General features: G+C 43.7%; 1 protein-coding gene across 1 annotated transcript; it reads left to right on the forward strand.

Annotated features, from left to right (window-relative positions):
• The first annotated feature begins 498 nt into the window (after positions 1-498).
• Positions 499-4,695, forward strand: slitrk2 (SLIT and NTRK-like family, member 2). Its single transcript, XM_056439409.1, has one exon. It carries the CDS (start codon positions 1,154-1,156, stop codon positions 3,812-3,814), a length of 2,661 nt encoding a protein of 886 aa, XP_056295384.1. The 5' UTR covers positions 499-1,153; the 3' UTR covers positions 3,815-4,695.
• The last annotated feature ends 20,427 nt before the right edge of the window (positions 4,696-25,122 follow it).

The raw sequence follows: 25,122 nt of genomic DNA on the forward strand, positions 1-25,122 counted from the left end.
AGTATTTCCCATCGTAATTTTATGTCTAAGGAGATGTCATTTGTATTCAGATCAGTTCCCATTTTACACTGATGTATTGTACACTGGTACCAAGGAATGCTTTAAAATTATCTGAGTAACACCATTTTCTTCTGACAATTGCAATAAAAACTATTATTATTCACTGCGTTTGAGTAAAAAATGTATATGGATCGCTTCTTCAAAGACCCTGAGTGTGTGCGCACGTATTTGTGTGTGTGTGTGTGTTTATGTGGAGTGTGTCGGTGACGTAAATGCCCCTTGTTTTCTCTCTCTCCCTCTCCCTCCCCCCCTCTCTCTGCCTCTCTCTCTGCTTGCCTCTCTCTCTCTCACACACACACACACACACACACACACACAAACGCAGTGAGGCAGCAGCAGCAGACGCTCAGTGCTGCTGTCAGTGTTAGGAGCGGAGGAGGAGGACGGACGGCATGCCTTAGCTCCGGGAATATATATTTCCCCATAATTTGTCTTTTTCAAGCGCTCTGCTTTGTTCTCCTCTTTTCATGCATTGAGGTCACACCTGTGTCTTTTCTTTCGGGGGAGGCGTTAAGGAAAGCCCGCCGTGCGTCGTGGTGCGTCTTTGCGCATTATTTCTGGATCTTTAAAAAAAGTGATTTATTTTGCCGGACTAATATGAAGTGTTTTTGGCGTGTGGAGGAGAAGAGAGGCAGCATTTCGCAGCCCTGGTCTCTCTGTGAAAAAATCAGCTGCTGGTGATCTGCGTGAAGCCACTGAATGAATCTGTGCTGTCTGAAAGAGAAAAAAGGGTTTTCTCCCCCTGATTCTCCTCCGTCGATGACAATGTGTCAAGTCCATCCACCACACAGGATCCCATTGATTTGCAATGGTTTTTCTTTTTTTCTTTTCCAGGATTGATTTTTTTTTGGGGGGGGGATTCACAGTGAAGGTCAATGGATATATTTCACGGTCCCTTTTTAGCACCAAATAACGCCAGTGCGCCTGGCATGCTTGTGTGCTTGTTTGTGTGTGATTGAGTGTTTACTCCCTTTCCCCTTTCCCTGCTCTGAAAACTCATCCCCTGATTTTCCTTTCTTTTTTTTCATCCAAGGCTCACGCTGCAAAGTTAAATGCTGGATCTATATTCCAGCGACCATTTTTGGCTGTAAAAATGCTGAGCGGCGTCCTCTTACTGAGCTTCCTCACGGTCACCAGCCTTTCACCGTCTGAAACAGAGAGCCGCAAAACTTCAGCCTACAAAGAGATCTGCAAGACCCGCTGCGCCTGTGAGGAGCGGGAGAACATTTTGAACATCAACTGTGAGAATAAAGGATTTACAACAGTCAGCCAGTTCCAGGCACCCCCAAATAAATTCTCTCAGCTTTTTCTAAATGGAAACTTCCTGTCACGGATCAGCGCCAATGAGTTTGTTAATTATGGCAACGTCACCTCACTGCATCTGGGGAATAACGGCTTGCAGGAGATCCGAACCGGTGCTTTCAACGGGCTGCGCTTCCTGAAGCGGCTCCACTTGAACAACAACAACCTGGAGGTGATTAAAGAGGACACCTTTGCAGGACTGGAGAATTTGGAGTATTTACAGGTAGACTATAATTATATCAGCGCCATAGAGCAAGGTGCGTTTAGTAAGCTGAATAAGCTCAAAGTGTTGATCCTAAATGACAACCTGCTGTTGTCTTTGCCTCCCAACATTTTCCGCTTTGTGCTCCTCACCCACTTGGATTTACGCGGCAACCGGCTCAAGATATTGCCGTTTGCCGGGGTTTTAGAGCACATAGGCGGCATCATGGAGATTCAGCTGGAGGAGAATCCGTGGAATTGCACCTGTGATCTGATTTCGCTTAAATCCTGGTTGGATACTATTTCTGTCTTCGTGGGGGACATCGTGTGTGAGACGCCGTTCAGGCTGCATGGTAAAGACATCACGCAGCTCATAAAGCAGGATCTGTGCCCTCGCAGGAATGCTGGGGAGCGCGTTCACCCTGCCTCCGACTCTCACTTTCAAGGGGCCCTCCCTGCAACCTACCACCCTGGCTTGATCACCCCCACCCGTGCCCCCAAAGCTTCCCGCCCGCCCAAAATGCGCTACAGGACCACCCCACGCATAACAAAGGACAAACATGTCTTTGGGCCTATAATGGTTTACCAGACACGCTCCCCTGTGCCAATGATATGTCCCACTGTGTGCGTGTGCACGTCACAAAACCCTGACAGCGGATTGAACATCAATTGCCAAGAGCGAAAGTTGCACAACATCAGTGAGCTGAACCCCAAGCCCTCCTACCCAAAGAAACTGCACCTGACCGGTAACTACCTACAAGTGATTTACACAACTGATCTCACTGAGTACAGTTCACTGGAGCTGCTTCATTTAGGAAATAATAGGATAGCAGTCATTCAGGAAGGTGCATTCGAGGATCTAACCAACCTTAGACGGCTCTATTTGAATGGGAATTACATTGAATCACTTACTCAATCCCTCTTCGCTGGCCTGCAGTCACTCCATTATCTGTATTTGGAATATAACATCATTAAAGACATTTTACCGCAAACATTTAACTCTCTGCATAACCTTCAGCTGCTTTTTCTGAACAACAACCTGTTAAGATCGCTCCCTGACAATGTTTTCGGGGGAACCATGCTAACGCGACTTAACTTGAGGAATAACCATTTCTCCTACCTTGCCGTTCGAGGGGTCCTAGACCAGCTTTCAGCATTTATCCAGATCGACCTGCAGGAGAACCCCTGGGACTGCACCTGTGATATTGTTGCACTCAAGAACTGGATGGAGATGTCCAGTACCAGCGTAGTGGTTAACGAAATCACGTGTGATTCGCCCTCTAAACATGCAGGTCGCCTGCTGCGCTCACTTCGCAATGAGGCCATCTGCCCTGATCCCAGTGAGGTGCCCCCGCCACAACTTGCACCCCCTACGAAAGCCCCCACCTTAATAAGCCCTGGCACCGAAGCCACCACACCTTCCTCTTCTTCGCTTAGCTCAGTTAGCCCCACTGAATCCCGAATCCACACTCCCGAGTTACACCCTGAGGTCCCACTTTCGGTCCTGATTCTTGGACTTCTCGTTGTTTTCATCCTGTCGGTCTGCTTTGGTGCAGGCCTCTTTGTTTTTGTTCTGAAACGGCGCAAAGGAATGGAACATGTCCCCACAGGTGCTAACAACTTAGATCTAAACTCTTTCCAAGTGCAATATGGCTCCTACACTCCTGAACCAACCCAAGATAAAACCACTGAAAGTCACATTTATAACTATATCCCTCCACCTGTGGGCTCTATGTGCCCAAACCCTATTTACATGCAGAAGGATGGCGAACAGGTGGCGTATTATCGTAACTTGAAGGAGCTCAGTTTTGGGCTCCTCGACGCAAAGAAGGATGTCCTAAGCTGCAGCCCAGGAGCCTACACCATCAGCACAATGGATTTTATGGATACATCTCCAACATCATGTAGTTTAACCACCTCAGAACCTCCTGAGATGTTGTATCAAAATCTAGGGGAGAGGCCCCACAAAGAGCTTCCCATGGCTGCAGGTGGCCCTTTCCATTACAACTTTTGCACTTTACCTAAGAGACCTTGCATCGTGCCCCCCTATGAGGCCGCTACAGCCCAGCGACACATTACCAACCAGGAAAGGTTGAACAAAACTGTACTGTACGGGACCCCCAGGAAATACTACGGGGTTGAACACCCTTCGAAAAACAATGAGCACCCGCTTCTGCTCCCTGGGAAGCTAAAAACAGAACCAGACTACCTGGAGGTTCTGGAGAAACAGACAGCAATGAGTCAACTGTAAGATTGTGCCCCCCCATCTACCGCCCGTCCCCTGCCCATCCCACCTCCCACAGGTTATGTGCAGCATTCATAATAATCATGCAGTTACTGTAATATTAGCCCTCTCTCTATATATATCTTATCTATGTGTTCAAACCTACATGATTAACTGGAGGTGAACCGAATCCTTCGGTGATCGTTTTTCTCTTTTCCTTTTCTTCTCGTTCTTTCTTATCAAGATGTATAAAAGGAGTATAAGAAGTATATTATTCTGCAGTTATATTTTTCTCCTGGAAGGTATACATTATTTCTTCTTTTTTTTAAAATGAGATTCTAAAAGACTTTGATTGAGACAGGTATAGAATAGGGAGGACTGTGTACAATTACAGCTTTGTGCTTTTCATGAATCTGTATTTAATTTTCCCTGTAAAAAACGAAAATGTATGAAATCACTATTCTTTGTATAAGAGTACATGCTACAGATTAACATTCCTGTACATACTTAGCATACACAGATAAATGATGAGTGTTTAACCATAAAAGAAACCTTTTCAAAATCCAACAAGCGGCTAAATCTAACCATACCTACTCCAGAAAGTGCCTTTGCACTCAACTATTTTATCAATACTGCTCCCTGCAAAATAGAAAATGCTCTTTTTTTGGAAAGTGCTGTATTTTAAAGAATCAAATCTTTATGTAAAATATTTTAAAAAGAGAAAAAAAGAACTTGACTGCATCTAAAATGATATTTGATTTCTTGATGGGGAGAATCATGTTATTTTGCTTGGAATATTAAGTGTCTTTTGAGATGTACAATTTATCGATAATATTGTATGCTATAGGGAAGCAATCCAGCGCGTTGAAATTGCGCCATTAAACTTTCACTGAAGCACTTTGTCAACATCCTGAGCTTGAGGTACATTTTGTTTACAGCGTGCTTGATTATGTTGGATGCTGTGGACTGCTCTCGAGTGTGTCTGCTTCTGTGTGTTGGGAGCCAGAGAAAATGAAAATAGTGCTTGCCTGCAGCTCCTCATCTAATGATTGACGAGGTGGGTTTTTGGGGCTCCTTCTGAGTTGAATGATAGCCATTGTTTCCCTCTTTCTTCCTTCACACAATATTTCAAGGTTTTCTCCAAACTCTCTCTCCTCCTCCTGAAATATCCACTCCTTCTATCTGATGGTGCACAGACAACGCTAATGTTTGATGTGGAGGGTCAAAAGGTTTTTTCCAGTGAGGAAGAGGATGTGTCAAAACATCACAAAGTGCTGTAAAGTGAGTGAGATATGTAGTTACAAAAATTGATTATATTGCAGCTTCTCATTGTAGTCTTACAGGAGGGAATACTTGTCATTAGTATAGCAATTAACAGTAATGAATTGCACCTTGTGGATGAGCAGTAAAAGGACATTTTCTGTTGGAGAAGATGGAAGGGAGTCATCAGTCAAGAGTAGAATCCTGTCTCACAAAATGCAGCATTCCATTGCATTCTTCCATTAAAAAATGACAGTTATGTCGATGGAAAAAAAGTCCGCATTTTTTAACGGCTGCTGCTTCTCTGACATTGAGACCTTACAGGGGAGAATAATTGCAATTAGAATGATGAAAGTCGTTGATTATGGAGAAGCAGTAAAGGGAAATGTATTCTGCAGCATAAAGAGCAGACTGCTGGATATCATTTTTACGGGAATACAGCACTTCTCTGCAACCTGCCGTTCAAAAAACAGTTGCAAGTTTGTGCACGTGTGTGTATTATCAACCTTTGTGTATTCAAAGGCCTGTCCTCTCCTCCCCAGCCCTGTGACATGAATGAACTGTGCTAACCGCTCTAATGCTAATTCTGTTTTCTGTCCCTCAAGTCAAGTTGACATTGGCTCTTTTATATCCTCTGTGAATGGCCTCCCAGTGGCCAAATCCCCCCTCCCCCATCTCCCTTTTGTACGCCCAACGTCCTCCTCCTCCACCTCCTCCTTTGTCTTTTGTCCTTTTGTACCCCCGATGCTGGATCGCTGCTTGCTATTGTGTAGCTGTCCAAGGTGCTGAAACATTCCCGGCAACAGGGCAACATTCCTGACGGCTGGGACCGGGGAGCCCTGTGTGGAGGGTTAGGTTCCAAAGTGGTGTTATTCGTGGTCGTCTGTGGGTAAAAGATCCTTTTCCCAAAGAATAGTCTCAGCTCGTGGGCATTGTAGGAGTCCCTATTGCTGTTTGTATCTGCTGGTCTTAATCTTTGTGTTGGCCACAATATGGGTCTGCTGAAGGAATACAGTACATTGGAAAGAAGTAAACCTAAACCCTTAGTGGCTTTCTCTGGAACTCTCAACCATCTGTTCTTCCTTCACTTCTACCAGTCTTCCTTTGTTCCCTTTGAAAAATGGTCATCTGAAAACTGTGAATGCAGTTCAAACTCCCAGGATGTATTGGCAGATACAGTTTGGGGGATTTCAATTGTGAGCATTTGCTTTCTAACTGATCCTTGTAAGCTAAATGTTGCTATACACTACTCTCAGGTGTGCAGTGTTCTATGAGTTAATAGTTAAAGGCTATTATGGTGTATTACGAAATTAGCCTTATTTTCCTAATGTTACCTTTTATCCGTTATGGTTATGACTTCATTGTACTCACTAATCTGATCACTGTAATATGGGACATGATGTTGCTTTAAGAAACATGAGCAGATAAATAAATTAGGCCAGATTATATAAACACGGCATTACAATTGGAGCAGAAAGCCACCACCATTAAACTTCTCCAGTTTATTAATTACATTAATACAATTGTATATCGGATTACAAGTTGTATGTTTAAAGACCGAAATGTGGCCAATATGTGCAAATCTGCCCACATCTTTATTACAGAAATATGGAAGTCAGGTTCAACATTTTTGTTGAGTCAAAGGTATTTACAGATGGTATTATAGAAATATCTTTGTATCACTAATCTGACATTTTTCGTGAACATTCTTAATATAAATCAGGTTATGAATGATATATGACACAGCCCTCTGTACAAACCTTCACAATATAGAAATGAATGAAACTGGAAGTTTGGTGAAGTGGTTTTAAACGGCCTTGACGATTCGTAACATTCTAATTAGTTACAATGTGATGACCCTACACGTATAGGCTACAAAATGAATATGTACCAACATGAAACTATCCCAGTTGATTACTTATATAAAAAAAGATTATTATTTTTATTATAAGATTTCTGAAATTCTTTGTTTGAATATGTAAATGAGGCATTATTTATAGTAACTTCTGGTGACTACAGTAGAAATCAACAGATAAAAATAGACAAAAAAGTAAATTAAACAATTTCATGTATATTTTTCCTCTCGTCTAAAAAAAACTCTCCTTTGTTTGAAGTTAAAGCAAATGACACAATGTCGATAATGTCTCATTGGTATTATCTAATGAAACGTCACAGAATTAGTCAGTGATGACATTCACTCATGTCAATTAAACAGCAAATTCCGATTTCTTCAACAAGTCTTACTATGTTCAAGGCATTGTGGTTAGGTAATACATTCAAGAATATCTCCTTTATTTGAGTATACTGCATTTTGTCATTTCATCTATTTGAACATACTACATACTTAAAATCTGCCCTTTATTCATGGGTTTAATTAACTGCTAGACAACCAGGTCAAACATATGTCTGTTAGTTGCAACACTGAAGTTAACAACAAACAGTTTGGGTTGGAATTCCATTGTTTGCTTTAGTTTTGCTGTCAAACAAGATGCAATGTTACTGTATTCCCTGATCCAAGCAATGTTATTATTACATTATGTTGTTTTTTTATCAAATCTGCCGTCCCAGAGTCCTTGCAGAAGTACCATTCTTCCATGGTGTTTCAATAAACTAGTATTACAAAGCAGGAACATCAGTTTCTCTCAGTGACCAGAGTTTTGGATAATATTGTTTGCACCACGATTGTGTTCTAGAGCCAGGGAGCTGCAGCTCTGAACACCTCAACATTCTCCTTTAATGTTGTTTTGCTGTTACTTCTGCATAAAACACCTCATCTACCGCAAATCCGGATATTTTCTCAACCTGTTCCCTTTTTATGATTTTCCCTTCATGCATTTCCTTTTGGCCCCTCGGTGCCTTAACTTCTTTTAGAAGCTGAGTCGAGTAGCTTTCATACATGGCGTCTGGTGCAAAGGCACACAGCGAACAGGGGAGATGCTGCGGTATCAGAGCTGTGAATGCTGTCATGTGGGCTTCCTTTTTAACAAGCTTTACCATTTCAGCTGCTGTATGAATGGAAGGGAAAAGAAAGAGAGTGAGAGTTGGGGAGAGAGAGAGAGAACGAAAGAGAGTGAGAGATGAACGGAAAGAGAGGGAGAGAGAGAGAACCGTTCATTCCTCTCCTTTTCTGAAAATTCCTTCCTTGGGCACAATAGGTCCTCTGTGTCTTTTTAGTCAAGGAAAGAGAGGGAGAGCTTGCACAGAGACACATACACACCACACACACATACACACACACACACACACACACACACACACACACACACAGGGGATATATGGGAGGGTTAGAACATGTGCAGTCTTGCACACCAATGAGGAAGCTTTCTCCCCAGAACACTCTCCTCTCTTATCTTGCAGCCCTGGGACTCAGACATGTGTGTGAGAGTGTGAGAGAGTGAGTGAATGAATGAGTGAGTAAGTGAATGACAGAAGGACTGAGTAACTGTCTGAGTCAGTGAATATATATTCATATACTGTGTGGATCTCAGAAAATCTCTGTTCTTTTTTTTTCTCTCTTCAATGATTGAAATGTAGAAATGGTTATTTTGTGGATAAAGGTCTTCCTCTCTTTCACTCTGTCTACCTCTCTCGGCCATCCCTCTCCTCGCCTCCCTTCTTTCTGTCCCTCTTTTACAACAATATGATAGAGGACTATAATTTAGTATTCCTATCGGGTGGCTCAATATGTGGATAAGTGATTCAGAGATGACTTTGAAGCATAAGGGCTGTTGCTTTGAGTTGATTTATAATAGCAGTTCCCAGGGCATTTTCGGTATGTGGTGTATATGCATGTGTGTGTGTGTGCGTGTGTGTGTAATATGTGTTAGCATTTTCCGACTTTACGTTGTGTGTGACAGTGGCTTGCATACATACAATTGAAATCATTTTTCAACAGATTGATCCAATCTATTGTCCATTTTTCGCTACTGTGTGTGTGTTTGCTTCATTACGTGTGTATCCTTATTTCATTAGTCAATTTAGCCATTCACTTCAATTATGTTGAATTTTGATTTTATTAAATGTAGCCTCTGTGCACATTGCTACTGTATTGAGGCTATTGTTTCATCCAGTTTTGCTTCTGGAACTTGGGTACCATTGTGTAGCAGAGGTGGATGCTGGCGCGTGATTTATTTTACTTCCTGTTTTACCATAAATTAAAATTACATTATTGTTCTATAGTTTCAGAACATTTAAAGCACCGAGAAGACCCAGCTTTGCGCTGTCTCAGTTGTCACAGGTAGGTACAGAGAGGACTCAAATGTCAACAATGGCGCAAAGTAACTGTATTCCTATCAAAAAAGAAGGAGCTCATAAAAGAAAAGGCCTACATAGACATAGGGTTGAAAAACAAAGCCTCCAGAAAACATGGGATATCAACCGGGATCTAGATAGAGATATAAACAAAGATCTAAACAGGGATATCAACTGGGATCTAGATAGAGATATAAACAAAGATGTAAACAGGGATATCAACTGGGATCTAGATCGAGATAAAAGATAAAAGACAAGGCCTACATAGACATGGGGTTGAAAAACAAAGCCTCCAGAAAACATGGGATATCATAAAACAGGAAGCTAGAAACAAAACCGTGAGAGTTGTCTCTGCAAATGATAGGTAGACTGACAGACGGAGATTACTGTTTCTCTGCCTTTCCTTACGAGGTTGTGGAACATCTGTCTCTGTTTGTGGTTTGTGATCGATTAAGAGTACTTTGTGTAGGGTTGTATTTCAGTCTATTTACGTTGTTGAATGTTTATGTTTTTCTTTAGCCTGTACACAGGGTCGGGTTAACCTCCTTTGTTTGTTGAGCACCCTCAAATACAAGTTTAATTTATTGGATCATTGTCTTTTCTGCTTTCGAAAGAAAACTGTTCATACTTTTTCTTTTTTTTACATTGATAAAGTTAGAACTGGGTTCACACATAATACATGTAGGGGAGCAGAGGGTGTTGAATAGGGCCCAACCAAACAAATAGTGTTGGCCATGCCTTAACATACACTACCGTTCAAAAGTTTGGGGTCACTTAGAAATGTCTTTATTTTTCAAAGAAAAGCACTGTTTTTTCATTAAAGATAACATTAAATTAATCAAAAATACACTCTATACATTGTTAATGTGGTAAATTAATATTCAAGGTGGAAGTGTCTGGTTTCTAATGAAATATCTCCATAGGTGTAGAGGCCCATTTACAGCAACGATCACTCCAGTGTTCTAATGGTACATTGTGTTTGCTAATCACCTAAGAAGACTAATGTCTGATTAGAAAACCCGTGCAATTATGCTAGCACAGCTGAAAACAGTTATGCTGGTGATATAAACTATAACTGGCCTTCCTTTGAGCTTGAAGTTTGTAGAACAAAATTAATACTTCAAATATTAATCATTATTTCTAAACTTGTCAATGTCTTGACTATATGTTCTATGAAATGTTCAATTCATTTGATAAATAAAAGTGTGAGTTTTCATGGAAGACACAAAATTGTCTGGGTGACCCCCAAACTTTTGAACGGTAGTGTATATGGTCAGTGACCATGTTAACATGTAACCTGGTAATCGTGAATAGCTGCTACTGATTGAAAATTCAGTGGAAGGACCTAGGTGACTCTTTTAAAACTCTACCATCTGGTGTGTATGAAATGTACAGGTATGTGTCACACTTATGTGATATGATCAGCTATCTACACAAACTATCAGACTGAAATTATCTCAGCGAGCAATGTGGCATATCTGTTGATGGTTTATTGTCTGAAAGAGAAATGGTTCTAAGTATCTCCAACAGACAGTCAATGGCACATGGACTGTGTCAAGTATTCCTCCTGCCCTCAGTCGACTGTGGAGCTGTCAATCAATAAAGCAGAGAGAGACCTCTGTGCTCTGGTTGCAAGGCATACCCCAGTGAGGTGGTTACATTTAATTCAAATACAGTTAACTAATTTGCATACAACTAGCTTCCTCGTTAAATATTAATGTTGCTGTGATTGATAGAATTATTGTTTAGTTTAGTTACTATATTGTTTTACATAGCTTCTTAGCCTGTTGTAATTCATGGTATTTCAACAAACTCAGAACGCTGTGATACACCAACTGTATGCTTTTTGCTGAATACTGAACAGCAAACAGACAAAGTTAGTGACTTTCTGCGACCATCATGGAACATTTAGCAGCTTATGAAAGAGATATCTCCTGCAGAAGTTGGAGGAGACCAACATAGGGATAAACAGAGACACAATCCTACAATGTTTTAGGTGGACATCTCCTCTTACATCTTGCGATGTCACAAGATCACTGTGACTTAGGTGTGTGCAAGACAACACAGAGAAGCAACCGTTCAAAATAACAATGGCAGCTACTGAAAAAGTGAGCATAAATGCTGCAATAACATCCGGAATGTTCGAACTAGAGAGCATATCTTCATTGAAAGATATATATACATATATAGATACCAGTGGCGGCTGGTGATTTTTTTTTGGGGGGGGGCGCAGTTGGGCGACGCGGTTTAAATAGTAATCAACAATGAGAAGAAAAGAGGTTTTGAGTAGAATATTGTTAAAAACAAAGCTTTATTTCAAGAAAACACCGTTCTCAACACTGTCCAATAACAACTATCAACACACTGTAACTTTGGGCATGAGAGGTTCAGAGCAGCTTTAAGGAACATTGGGTTGGGTTTCAGAGGTTTACAGAATAAAAGAGGTTCACCCTCACATGAAAGAGGTTCAGAGCAGAATAGAGTCAGAAAGAGATCACATGTTACATTGGGTGTTTGACAGAGTAGACCCACTACTTAAAATAAAAAGTAGCCCTCCTCTCTTTAAAGTTGGCAAACTTCTCAATAACTCTCTGGTTAAAGTCAATCATGTCTGTGACAAGCCTGTTTCTATTATTCTTGAGGGAATGTGTCTGTTTTTCCGAACTTCTTCGTTGTGTTTTCGATGCCAGTTCGGTTTCCTTCTGCTGCTCTGCTATACTCTTCCAAACAGTGTTAGCTTCATGCTGTTAGCTAGTTAGCTTCATGCTGTTAGCTAGATAACTGTGGCAAGATTCGTGCTTTACACTTGTCTGAAGCTCTTTAGATCCCTGATCCCTGTTGTAGTCCAGAGAGTTTTAGTCCCAGGACTTTGGAACAACAGACAGGGGAAACTAAACAGCGCATTACTCACTGAGCCTCCAGCTAACAGCTCCGGTTAGCAACCTGCCCGCGTAGCTCCGTGGAGCTCTCTGGCTGAGGGAACGATACCGGTCTCTGATTGGCCGAATAGTCCAATCACGTGAAATAAGAAATGATGTCATTGGCCAGGGCGCAAATTTTTGCGCCCCAAGATTCACGTTTCATCCGCCAATGAGAAGCCGTCTTTGCCGAAACGACCATGAAATGTTTTCTCGCTGCCGCACACACACGTTTGGCCGGCTCGCCGAAAAGGGGAGGGGCTTCTCTCAGTGATGATGCATTGCGATATATTATTTATGTCACATTTAACTTAAGTGGTTGTTGACAGGGGCTTACGGTCTCCCACGCACATTTAGCGCGTCAACACGCTATATTTGATATTTAAATGATTTGGTATATAATGTTTTTTGACAGTATATATTATATTTTTTTCATTTTTTTTTTTTCATCTCAAAATTATAAGAGGGGCGGTGCCCTAGCGCCCTCTATGGACGCACCGCCACTGATAGATACATATACAGGTATACTGTATATATATGGGTATATTATTTAAACCCAGGTGGATGGATTTGTAGCAGCAGCAGGCATTTTATAATACTGTTTATACAATGCAATAAAATAAACTAGTAGGGCATATTACATTAAAAAATGTAAATAATAAAGAAAATGAACATTTTAAAAAATAATGCAAAGTGGATATTAAGATCCACATAAGGTGAAGCGATGCAAAGGTTATTGATGTTGTTCAATTTGAGAAGGATCTGGCCAGAGGTGATTACTTGTACCGTCTTATTGCAGTGGGCTTGAATGTTCTCCTGTATAAGGAATGTTCTCCTGTGTCAGGAATGTTCTCCTGTATCAGGAATGTTCTCCTGTATCTGGAATGTTCTCCTGTATCTTTCCTTGTGACAGCAGAGCTGAAGCAGTCTGTTGGAGAACGTGCTTCGCTGTCCCTGCATTAGGTGGTGGAGAGGGTGGTCAGTGTTATCCAATATGCACAATAATTCCTTCAGTGTCCTCCTTTCCACCACCTGTTCCAGATAGTCCTGTTTGCAGCCAATGATGGAGCAGGCCTTCCTCACCAGTTTAGTGAGTCGGTTGGTGTCTCCGGCTCCAATGCTGCTCCCCCAGAAGCATACGGAGAAGTACAGAGCACTGGTACAACAGACTGGTAAAACATAAATATTTTGCTTCACAGATCAAGGGATCCAAGTTTCCTCAAGAAAAAGAGTCGACTCATCCCCTTCTTGAACACAGCATTGATGTTGGCCTTCCAGTTCAATCTGTTGTCGATGGAGACATGCAGGAACTTGTACTCCTCCACCATATCCACATCCTCTCCCAGAACTCTCAGCGGTGTTGTGGAGCCGTCGTCTTCCTCCTGAAGTCCACCACCATCTCTCTGATCATGGCCACTGTGGTAGCTGGGGCGTGGTTAGGCTCAGCTGCGGCGAGGAGTGGGGGAGTGGCTTAGGCAACAGGTGACGGAATCCTAATTGGCCTCAGATGTAGGGGATCAGGGGTTGTGCGTCTCTCCCCTATATTAGGTGCAATAGAGATGGAGGACTGGAGAGCAGCTAGAAAGAATAAAGAATAATTCCAATATGATAAACCGAATTGTGCTCATTCCTTGGGGATAGTGACGGGAGCATGTTACAGTAGAGCCCAACATAGGGATCCCTTGATTAAAAACATCAGGCCGCGGGGGTGCGTTCATGGCAAACAGGGTCATGCAGTATGTGCGCTGTGCTCAGCGATGATGCAAGGTTGTCCAACACTGCAGACAGAGAAGTCAGTGGTGTACAAGGCGACCAGGAAGGGAGACAGAACATTCCCTGTGGGGCTCCAATATCATTAACCATCGTCCAAGACAAGTGATCTAGGAGACGGTGGAAGAATCGACCTCCACCACACGCAGCTTCTCACTCAGCAGCAATGTTGGTGATGGTGTTGAATGTACTGGAGAAGTCAAAGAAAGTGATTCTGACGGAGCCACCTGTTCCATCCAGGTACGACTAAGCTCGCTGCATCAGTTGGACGATGGCGTCGTCCACTCCCAAACAAGGCTGGTAAGCAAGCTGCAGAGGGTCCAGTGATGATTTCTCCTCAGGTCGAAGGTGAGCGAAGTCCAGCCTCTCCACTACCTTCATCACATGGGATGTTTCCAATGATGTCTTTAAGGATGGTTTTGTTCAAAAAAACATCTGGCGGGACTGCATCATGACTCAATGAATAATATTGCTCTGTATCTCTGCTAAACACGAATGTGGGTTAGGGTTAGGGGGCTAACCCTAACCCTACCCGTAATTTGTCAATGTGTTTCCAGGTTGTCGCACTGCCCCTTCGTGGCCAACCAGGCAGCTGTAAAAAAGAAAACAGTCCAACATTCATTCCAATTTGAGCACAATCCTTTTTATATCATGACGAATGCTGGAATGATTGAAGACATAGACACTATTAATTATCATTATTTAAGTAATTTATCAAGTAAGAATGCATTCTATTTTCAGGTTCCAAATTCTACAATTTTAAAATTTCTCGTATCTATGTCAGTGTGAATTGAATATCTTGAATTTCCAATGGTTTTTTTTCCATTGGGAGAAAAGTCACCTTAAACTTTGGTAGAAACGTATGTATGTTCACAATCAGTATTTCCTGATAAAACGCATTGCATTTCTTCTTGCGACTTAACACACATCTTGTATGCAATTTTTCTCTCATAAAACTTTTAAAAATACTTATAAAAGCACGTTGCTACGTTTCTTGGCATATCACAAACTGTCAAACAGTGCAAAAGCCTGAAACTTACTCCACTATTGTGTATTGAGTCTTTGCATTTACTACTTGTTGCAGCCCTATATTTGACGATACAGTATTTAACATCAATGTATTGGTAGAAAGTTTAATTGTTGTGTTTTGTTGGCATTGATCCAAACTGAACACAGACTCAGAGACCCACACACATGAGGTCAAAATATATTACACAGTTGTACTGTATTTGGCAGTTAGAGTTGATTTTTGTTCCGGATATCACGTAGTGATGTTGTGTATCTGACACTGACTTCAGCAGCTAATTTACAGAGTGTTAAGGAAGGTTCAGCTCATCTGTCTAAAGGGTTGAATGTCACAGGTGTTTGAAGCAGTCAGGCAGATTATGTTGCGCAGCAGTCTCGGCTAACTAATTATATTCTGATGTCATCTTTCAGAAAAAGCACATCTCTAATTTGACTTTTAATGTTCTGTATCTTCGAGCCCAAACTGTATGGGGCAGTTAATTTATCATGCAACATTAGTTGTTAAAAAAATTAATTTCTGATACAATCTGCCAGTCTGCCAATGATTCAATGACTCTTTTGCCTTTTGGAGATCAAAAGGTTTCGTCAGGGTTCAAACTAATTTGGTTTCAAGTCATTCTAGCTCTTATATGCTGCTTTACGCTGATCAAGGTTATTGTCCTTTCCCCTATCAGTCTACAGTATTGGATATCAGAGATGTTCAACCTAGTTATATATCTTTCAGGGCTAGATTCCATCCAACACTCTAGATCGTAGAACCCGACCCGTCCTCCAGCCACGTCTATGGAACGCGTGACCCAAAGTTCTTTGGTGTTGGGTGTAAGCCGTTGTCTTGCAAGTTGTATATGACTTAATCTGCAGTGTTCACACTGACTTGCATACATTAGGGTCTTAAAACGTGTGTGTTTCATTTATAAAAAATGGGAGTTTTTCTTTAATACAACTGAACACAATATTGTTAGTCGGACATTTTTATCTTTTTTATCTAGAACACATCTGAAACTTACTTGAGTTGTGTAATTCCTTCAAAGAATCCCTTTTGGATTGATTTTCATGAAGTAAATAATAACTGGGAATCAATGAATGGCAGGAAGAATAAACACACTGATAAATAAAAAACTGTCAAGCATTCATGATTGTAGCTGAGAAGTTGAAAAAACCACTACAACTGTCAAACACTGGTAATATCTGCGTCATTATTCTATTGGTTTTTATAAGCCTGTTTCTGGTAAAATGGCAAATAAGAACTTAAATGGGAAAGAATACACAAGCAAACAGATGAGCAGGTCCTCCCTAAATGTTACTGATCCTTAAGACAAGTGAATGTGGTCCATCTACATGACTAGTAAGACATAAGGTGACTGTGGGTCACCCTATGTAGAGCTGGGTCAGCCTTCAGTAAATGGATCGTCCGTTCAATCCCCACCACTGCTAGTCCATGTTGAGTTGGCTGAGAGTTGTCTCTATCTTCAATCTTGGGTTTGTGTTGAGGTTGAATGAGGCAATTTCTGCAATTCTAGAGAGAGGAGAATCAATTACAGAGAGAGAGATGGTGGGAGAGACCACCGTGTGTGTGTGTGTTTGTGTGTGAGTGTGTGTGTGTGTGTTGGTGTGTGTCTGTGTTTTTTTTTTTTTAGGGTTTCACTAACGTTAGCAATAGGCTGCTAGCGTTTATTGTAAGGGTAAGTCTGTCAATGTAATGTACACATAAGTCATTAAAACACAACTCTGTATGTATGTATAAATATGTGTATATATATATATATTAGGGCTGTCAGCGTTAACGCGTTAATCTATGCGATTAATTTGGCCGCGTTAACGCACTAAAATATTTTAACGCAATTAACGCAACTTTGTTGACTTCCGGTGTGCGTTGGAGTTGTTGCACTCCTGTGAGTGTCAAGCACGCAGTCCGCCTCCTTCCTCCCGTCTGCTCCTCGATATTCACAGAGAAACAGAGGGCGACGTGTCGGTGACGCGGGGCGGAAGGTGCAGGGGATTTTTTTTTTCTTCTCCGCACCGATGCGCGCGCAGAAGCGCCGGCATGGAGCTCTGCGGCGCGCGAGACGGAGAGCCGAGAAGAGTGACCGACACGTGGAGACAGAATGACATGCTGCTGTAGAGACGACCAACAACAGACGTTTAGTTTAATAAAAGAACAAAGACGTCTTTAAGAAAATAACCGTACATTACTTCTGCTGTAATCTGGCGCGATAGAGAACATGACAGGGGGGCGGGGCCTCACCCTGATAGAATGGTGGGGGAAACACTGGGATGTGTCACATGCAAAAGCCTTTAAAAGGTGAATTTACATGTTTTTGTAAAATCGAGAAAATGAGCCCAGACTCCAGAGGGTTAACATTACATATTTGTCAGTTTACCAAGGCCACTGGTTCTGCTGCTGTTCAGTGTTAAAGATGACAGGACCAATCTCTAATACACCTTTTCTTACTAATCTGAATGTTTCACTGAAGAAACAATTTATCATCCACAATATTAAATACCTCACTGACACTTTATAGGTAGGAGCCTCTTTGAAAACACAGCTCTGTGTGAAGTTTTGTCTTTAAAAAAGAATACAATTAAACAAGTGTCTAAAATACACGCTGTCTGGAGGGATTATTCGTTCATTTAGAAGATTTAGTCTTTCGAAGAAAAAAAACCTTTTAATCGCGATTAATTAATCGCAATTTCAAAATGTGCGATTAATTAGTTAATTTTTTTTAATCGATTGACAGTCCTAATATATATATATATATATATACATATTAGTGTGTGTTGTTTACAAGACTGCACCAAGACTGTTTTCTTGAAATGGTCACTGTTGCTTCAAAGCAAAATAAACAAAGATTCAATGAAAAAGAAAGAGGAGGGCATAAAACTAAAGATAGCCCACCTTGAGGCCTGTTCAGTCATTCAGAATTAACTTCCTCTAATGGAGCTGCCTCACTTTAAATTACAGCGAAATCAATGGACATCTTCGCTAAGTCTTGTTGTGGAGTGGCTGATGACTGAAACTGGATTTACATCCATTCTCATCTGCATCCATTAAAGTTGATTATATTCTTAGTCCGGGGTCGGGTCGCAGGGGCACCAGACCCAGCAGGCTGACCCAGACTTCCTCTCACCTGCAACATTTTCCAGCTCATTCTGGGGGATCCTGAGGTGTTCCCTTGCCAGCTGGAAGATATAATACCTCCAGCGTGTCCTGGGTCTTCCCCGGGGTCTCCTCCCAGTTGGACGTGCCTGGAAAACTTCTAAAGGGAGGCATTCAGGAGGCATCCAAATCAGATGCCCGAACCATCTCAGCTGACTCCTTTCGACGCGAAGGAGTAGCGACTCGACTCCAAGCTCCCTCCTGATGTCCGAGCTCCCTACCCTATCTCTAAGGCTGAGCCCAGCTCCCATACGGAGGAAACTAATTTCTGATGCTTGTATTCACAACCTTGTTCTTTCGGTCACGACCCAAAGTTTGTGAACATATGTGAGGGTTGTAACGTAGACCGACCAGTAAATTGAGAGCTTTGCCTTTCGGCTCAGCTCCCTCTCCCGCTCCACCAAGACGGTCCGGTGCAGCGCCTGTTTTACTGCTGCAGCCGCACCGATCAACCATCTTACCCTCACTCGTGAACAAGACCCCAATATACTTGAACTCCTTCGCTTGGAGTAGGCACTCTGTCCCCACCTGGAGGGAGCAATCCACCGGTTTCCGGCAGAGCACCATGGCCTCAGATTTGACTCTCATCCCCGCCGCTTTACAATCGGCTGCAAAACGCTGCAGTGAATGCCAGAGTTCATGGTCCGAGGATACTAACAGGACCACATCATCGGCAAACAGCAGAGAAGCGATCGCGAGATTCCCAAACCAGACCTGCTCTACCCCCAGGCTGTGCCTAGATATAATGTCCATGACAATTACAAACAGGTCCGGTGATAAAGGGCAGCCCTGGCAGAGGCCAACACGTGTCTAACTTAATGCCAAGAACGCAAACACAGCTCTTACTGCAGGCGTACAGAGACCGGATAGCTCATAGCAACGAGACCAGAACCCCATAATCCCACAGCACCCCCCACAATAATCCCAGATGGACCGGGTCGAAAGCCTTCTCCAAGGCCACAAGGCACATGTAGATTGGTTGGGCAAACTCCCAGGACCCCTCGAGTATTCTTGCGAGGGTAAAGAGCTGATCCACAGTTCCACGACCGGGATGGAATCCGCACTGCTCCTTTCCAGCACCCTGGCATACAATTTCCCCGGGAGGCTGAGTAGTGTGATGCCACGGTTCGAGCACACTCTCCAGTCCCCCTTTTTGAAAATGGGAACCACCACCCTGGTCTGCCAGCCCAAGGGCACTGTTCCTGACCCCCACGCAACTGGAGGGGACATGTTGGCCGGATTTAAGAATCCTCAAAGTGCTCTTTCCACCGTCCGGCGATGTACCCCCCCCCCCCCTGGTCCCCCCCCCCCCTGCTGAGAACAGCCTGGGGTAGGCCCTGCTTTCCCTTGCTGAGCCATCGGATGGTTTGCCAGAATCTCCTTGAGGCCAACCGAAAGCCCTTCCCCATGGCCTCGCCGAACTCCTCCCATACCCAAGTTTTTGCATCCGCGACCACTGCAGCTGCAGTCCTTCTGGCCTGCCGGTACCTGTCAGCTGCTTCAGGAGACCCCCGGGCCAACCAGGCCCAGAAGGCCTCTTTCTTCAGCTTTACGGCTTCCCTTAACCTCGGTGTCCACCACTGGATTCTCGGGTTGCCGCCACGACAGGCATCGATGACCTTCCGACCACAGCTCCTATCGGCCGCATCCAAAATAGAGGCTTTGAACATGGACCACGGATTCTATGTCCCCAACCTCCCTTGGGATGTGGGAAAAGTTCGTCCAGAGGTGGGAGTTGAAGACCTCCCGGACAGGGTCCTCGGGAGGTCTTTGGTTCCCAGTTCACCCGCACTACACATTTGGACTTGCCAGGTCTTTCTAGCCGACTCCCCCGCCATCTGATCCAACTCACCATATACACAGCCATACGGCCGCAGATCAGATGATACGATTAGAATGTCGATCATTGATCTCCGGCCTAAGGTGTTCTAGTACCAAGTAGACTTATGAGCCACCTTATGTTTGAACATGGTGTTTGTTGTGGACAAAACATGGTTAGCACAGAAGTCCAATAACAGAACGCCACTCGGGTTCTGATTGGGTAAGCCGTTCCTCGCAATCAGCCCCCCCCCCCCCCCCCAGCTAGGTTTCTCCAGGTGAGTGTTGAAGTCTCCCAGGAGAACTATGGAGCCGGGAAGCGGCGCCCTTTCTATGACCCCTCCTACCAACTATAAGAAGGCCGGATACTCTGAACTGCGCTTTGGTGCATGAGCACAAACCACAATCAGAGCCTTACTCTCCGCAACCCATAGGCGCAGGGAGGTGACCCTTTCGTTCTCCAGGGAAAACTCCAACACAGCAGCGCTCAGCCGGGGGCTTGTGAGTATCCCCACTTCCGTCCAGCACCTATCACCCTGGGCAACCCCAGAAAAGAACAGAGTCCAACCCTTCTCCAGGAGCTTGGTTCCAGAGCCAGTGATATGCGTGGAGGTGAGCCCAACTATATCTTGCTGGAGAAGGTACCTTCAATGCATGGGCTGCTATTCATTTGCACACAATTCAAAAAGTACATATCTTGCTAGTTTTACAATTGTTTTGTGCATTATTGTGGACCAACGTTATTTAATTCTGTACATGATACTTCTCTCCAATCCATCAAACCCGTATGGAGAGATGCCTTCCTATCCAAGGGTTGCTTTCTATAAGACTGTAGCTGAGTGGAGAGCAGGGTTCTCCTTCAATCAGAGGATCGGCTGTTTGATCATGCCCATGTCGATTTGTCCTTGGGCAAGAAACTTAAACCCAAAATGCTTGAGTAAATGTGCCTATGTTATATGAATGTGTGTGGGAATGTTAGTTATTCCAGTTAAGCAGACTTGATGGTAGCTCATGGTAGCTCCTCCCATCAGTGTAAGAATAGGTGAATGATGACATTTAGTGTTGGAGAGCTTTGAGTAGTTGAAGGACCAGAAAAGATCTGTACAGGTCCAGATAACATAATTTGTGGTGATTCCATTAAGCATATATTTATTTAGGATTAATTACTATGAATATCTCCTGAAAACATTCGGGGAGAAAAAATTGATTTAGACACAGGGCCTCTTTTTTTAAATCAAAGTCTCAAGATTAAAAAAGTGTAAGCCTAAAGGCTCTTTCGTGGTGCTCATTCCCGCATTTAATGACAATCAAGTGAGCCATAAGGCCTCCTGCCTCAAAGGCCTGGCCTCATTAGTCCACCCTCCTCCGCGATGCCTCTTGCCTGCTGATGCCCTCCCCCCTCCCTCTCATCCTCCTGTTTCATGGATTGTGGAGGTCTGGATCATGGTCCATGCCAACTAATTATTAATATATTTCTGTCATTTTCATTGAATGTGTTGTAACTCTGTAATGCTGTTCATACTGTACACATGACATATATTGCTTCTGTTCATCTGGGGGCAGGGATCCTCGTCTTTTGCTCTGCTAAAAGTTTCTTCCCTTTTTTTCCCTTTGAAAGTTTTACTTCTGTTTTTCTGGGAGTTTTTCCAGATCCTATGTGAGGTCCTGGGACAGGGATGCTGCCTATGAGGCAAATTTGTAATTTGTGATTGTGGGATATACAAAATTAACTGAATTAAATTGAATTAAAGCTGCAAGCAGCGATGAACAGGTCCTCGCTCCACCTTCGCACGTCGGGGGGGCCGGCCGGACGCCAGCTCAGGCGGGCCGAGAACGTCTGCCACCGTCGGAGTAAGCGTCACTAAGTTAGACGTCTTATTCCTGCATGGAGCAATGCAGGAAATCGTTTTTTGCAAATGTGGCAGAGGGTAGCCTCACTCTGGGCGTCAGCACAACTAATTTGGGGGAGCCAATCACGGTGCGCGGGGCCCGGTAAAAGTGACGGGGAAGTGTTTGGTTCCCCCATGACATCAAGCACGGCTTCCGCCACGTTTGCGGACGCGTTGGGCTCCCCTCCTCCTGTACGGAGGTTCATCTCTGGTGCGCACTGGTGAGTTCAGTTCCACTCCAGCTGTTATGATCTCACTGTGACGTGTCCCTAACTCGTTCCGGTTTTTATATAGCCGGCAGCTTGCCTCCTCCCACCTTCCAAGTGGAATGCTTGGAATGCCCGACTGATCGGTAGGTGACTTCCGGGTACTGGATCCCGTAGCTTGGGAGGTATAACTATGTTTTGACGGGCTTTCGTCCTTTTATTTTAGGAGACTGTTGGCCGGGTCAGCGGAACGCTGCCACTCCACATGGGCCACTGCTGTTTTGCCTAGGATTGTTTTAACCATTGCCGTGGCAATGTTGAGCGTCCAACGCTATTTACGCCAACGCAACTGCGCCGGCTGGCTGCATCGCGGCACGACTGGGCACAGGGCGAGCCAACACTGCCTCTGCGGCGTGTGGCCAGTTAGCTCCCCTCGAGTCGGAGCCGTTTACTGTGATTTATTACGTTGTCTTGTGTTTATCTGTTTTTGGTTTCTCATTTGTCTCCTGCTTATTATTTGTCTTTTGTTTGATTTTGCCACGTGTGGTTTCCCATTCATGAGTTAGTCTTTTGTGTTTGTAGGTGCTCGCAGACCAAGGTGGCGGGAGTGGCGCTTCCGGGATTTGGGGTCTCCCTTTGTGTGTTGTGTTTTTAAGTTAAATCCAGTGCCGACCCTCACGTGTGTTTGTGAGTGTGTTGAGGGCGTGCACGAGTGATTGGGGTGCTTACTTTGCTTTTGGGACCCCACCCGCGCTGGTCTACCTCACCTGCCACCGGTCAGTCCCCGCCCTACACCTTTATTTTCAGTAACGGCTCTTTTTATTATTATCTTTCATTTTATACCTTGTGTGATTGAATAAATATTGTAAATGGATTGGAACCTCGTCTCTCGCTACTTGTCTGTATAAGGAACCAGCGTGTCCTCCCAGTCTGAGGACTGGGTTCACTACTACAGTCACCACACAAACAGTGCAGCACTTGCTGTATGGCATGAGACAACCTTATAAAACCCATTTGTCAGTTCCAAAAAAGGTAAGATTTAATATATTAATAGTGACACATTGTCTATCCTCACACGATCAAAAAGTGTTTGGTCCTGCCAGTCTAGTGACCTCTGGCCATTGCTCTTGGCATCTGTCCTAATTGACTGAGCCCCCTAGTGGTGGGAAACGAACAAAACAAAAACAAACCAAATGGCTCTTACAAATTCAATTAAATATTTCTTTACTGTTCACTATAATGATTACTATTAAGGAGACATGTATATATTATCTATTTAAATTAAATGTATTATTATTATAGTGCGAGGTCACACAAACACAACACAAATATCTAAAAACCAATACAATAATGGTTGACTTCCGGTACAGTTTAGAGCATGGTCCCAAGAGACTTTCGTTTTAGTCTACATGTTATACATATGGTGACAAAGTTTCATATATGTAGGTCAAACGTAGTACTAGGGCTGCTTAAATTAATATTTGTAGGGGGCGCTATGGAGAGGAATTGTGATTTTGAAGCATTACAATCATATCAGGTAACCACATCTTAGACTGTTAATGTGTGTGCTAAGTCTAGTTACGTTTCGAGCATATAGATAGATGTATACTTTATTGATCCCGCAAGCGGGAAATTACAGGCAGATCCAGGAAGATTACAGCATAACACGAGGGAAGAGAGGAGAAAATAAAAAACAACCCCCAGAATATGCCCCTAGAGGGGTACAGTGTGGGAGCAGAAAAACACCTCAGCACAAAAGCACATACATCTAAACAAGACATGCAACGTGAGGAAGGGGGGAGGGGAGGTAAACCAAAGACTGGGTGGTCAAGCTCAGCCGTAGGGGGGCAGAGGGTAACCAGCGTAGACAGGCAGCCAGCCATCTGGCAGCCCGTTAGCGCCAGTAGACCACACTGGGGCATAAAGCAGGCGGCGTGGGATAGGGGTGAGGGTAGTGAATGCATATCAGTGTGTGTAGAGTGTGTGTGTGTGTAGAGTTCGTGAGTGATTGGGCCCGGTAAGTCCTCCCCCAGGCCACAACAGACAGAGTTCTCAGTCCATAAGATGGTCGTTGCCATGGAGATAGCCTTGAAATGTCCTGGGATACAACAACCACAGGTGTCTGTGGATAGGGGAGGAATGAGAGGTTCTCACTTCAGCGATCTTCAGGAGTTGTTGTTCCAGTAACGGCCTTGGCCAAGGCCCGTTCTGGTTGAGGGAGCCAGCAGATAAGATTGGGATTGTTTGGTCTTCCAGCAGCTACATCCAATTTGCGCACCGACTATTCCACCACTTTCCTCCCATTTCCCAATAGGATTTCAAATCGATCCAATTTCGTCGGGCAGCCTTAGGGGCTTTTAACGGCTGTCACCGTTTCCTTAATTTTCCGATAAACCAGGGCAGCCAAATCCAAACAGCAGAAATCCTGTAATCATAGTTCCGAATAGGTAGATGTCATCGTCCTCCACGGAAAGGGCTGCTAGGCACACGACACGTCCATCGTAACCAGCTGCAACGTCCGGCAGGACGGGCAGGTTCCCCCGAACCCAAGCTTCTCGTCGAGAAGACGGTGTCAATTTCGTTGAGAGACCAGTTGATCAGATGACCAGTTGATCGGTCCATAGTTTTAGTTCGAAGAGCAATGAGGAGAGAGTCTCTCAAGTATATGACAGACAAGACACGGACGAGAGAAGCCAAGCAGGGAAGGGAAGGTCATGGGGAGGAGAGGGAGAGAAAATGCGACCGCCTTCGTCGAGAGCCATATTACATTGGTCTACTCGTTCAGAGAGGAAACAAATAAAAGAATGCAGATATTGATAAATGTATTGTAGCACCCCCTGATGGTCAAATATTCTGAAGAAATTAAGGTACGTTAAATGACATCCTGTGGACATAGGTTAGCAATTTGGTGAGGACAGGCCAAGGTATTCCGAAGTTAATTGTCTTTACATATTAGGCCACACCCTTGAGGTGTTAATTGGCCCATATCCTCTAAACGCAATGGGCTATCAACAATCTTTTATAGATTCGTGATGGCCTT

The sequence above is a fragment of the Pseudoliparis swirei genome, chromosome 19 (assembly GCF_029220125.1).
Source record: "Pseudoliparis swirei isolate HS2019 ecotype Mariana Trench chromosome 19, NWPU_hadal_v1, whole genome shotgun sequence".
NCBI classification, from domain to species: Eukaryota; Metazoa; Chordata; class Actinopteri; order Perciformes; family Liparidae; genus Pseudoliparis; species Pseudoliparis swirei.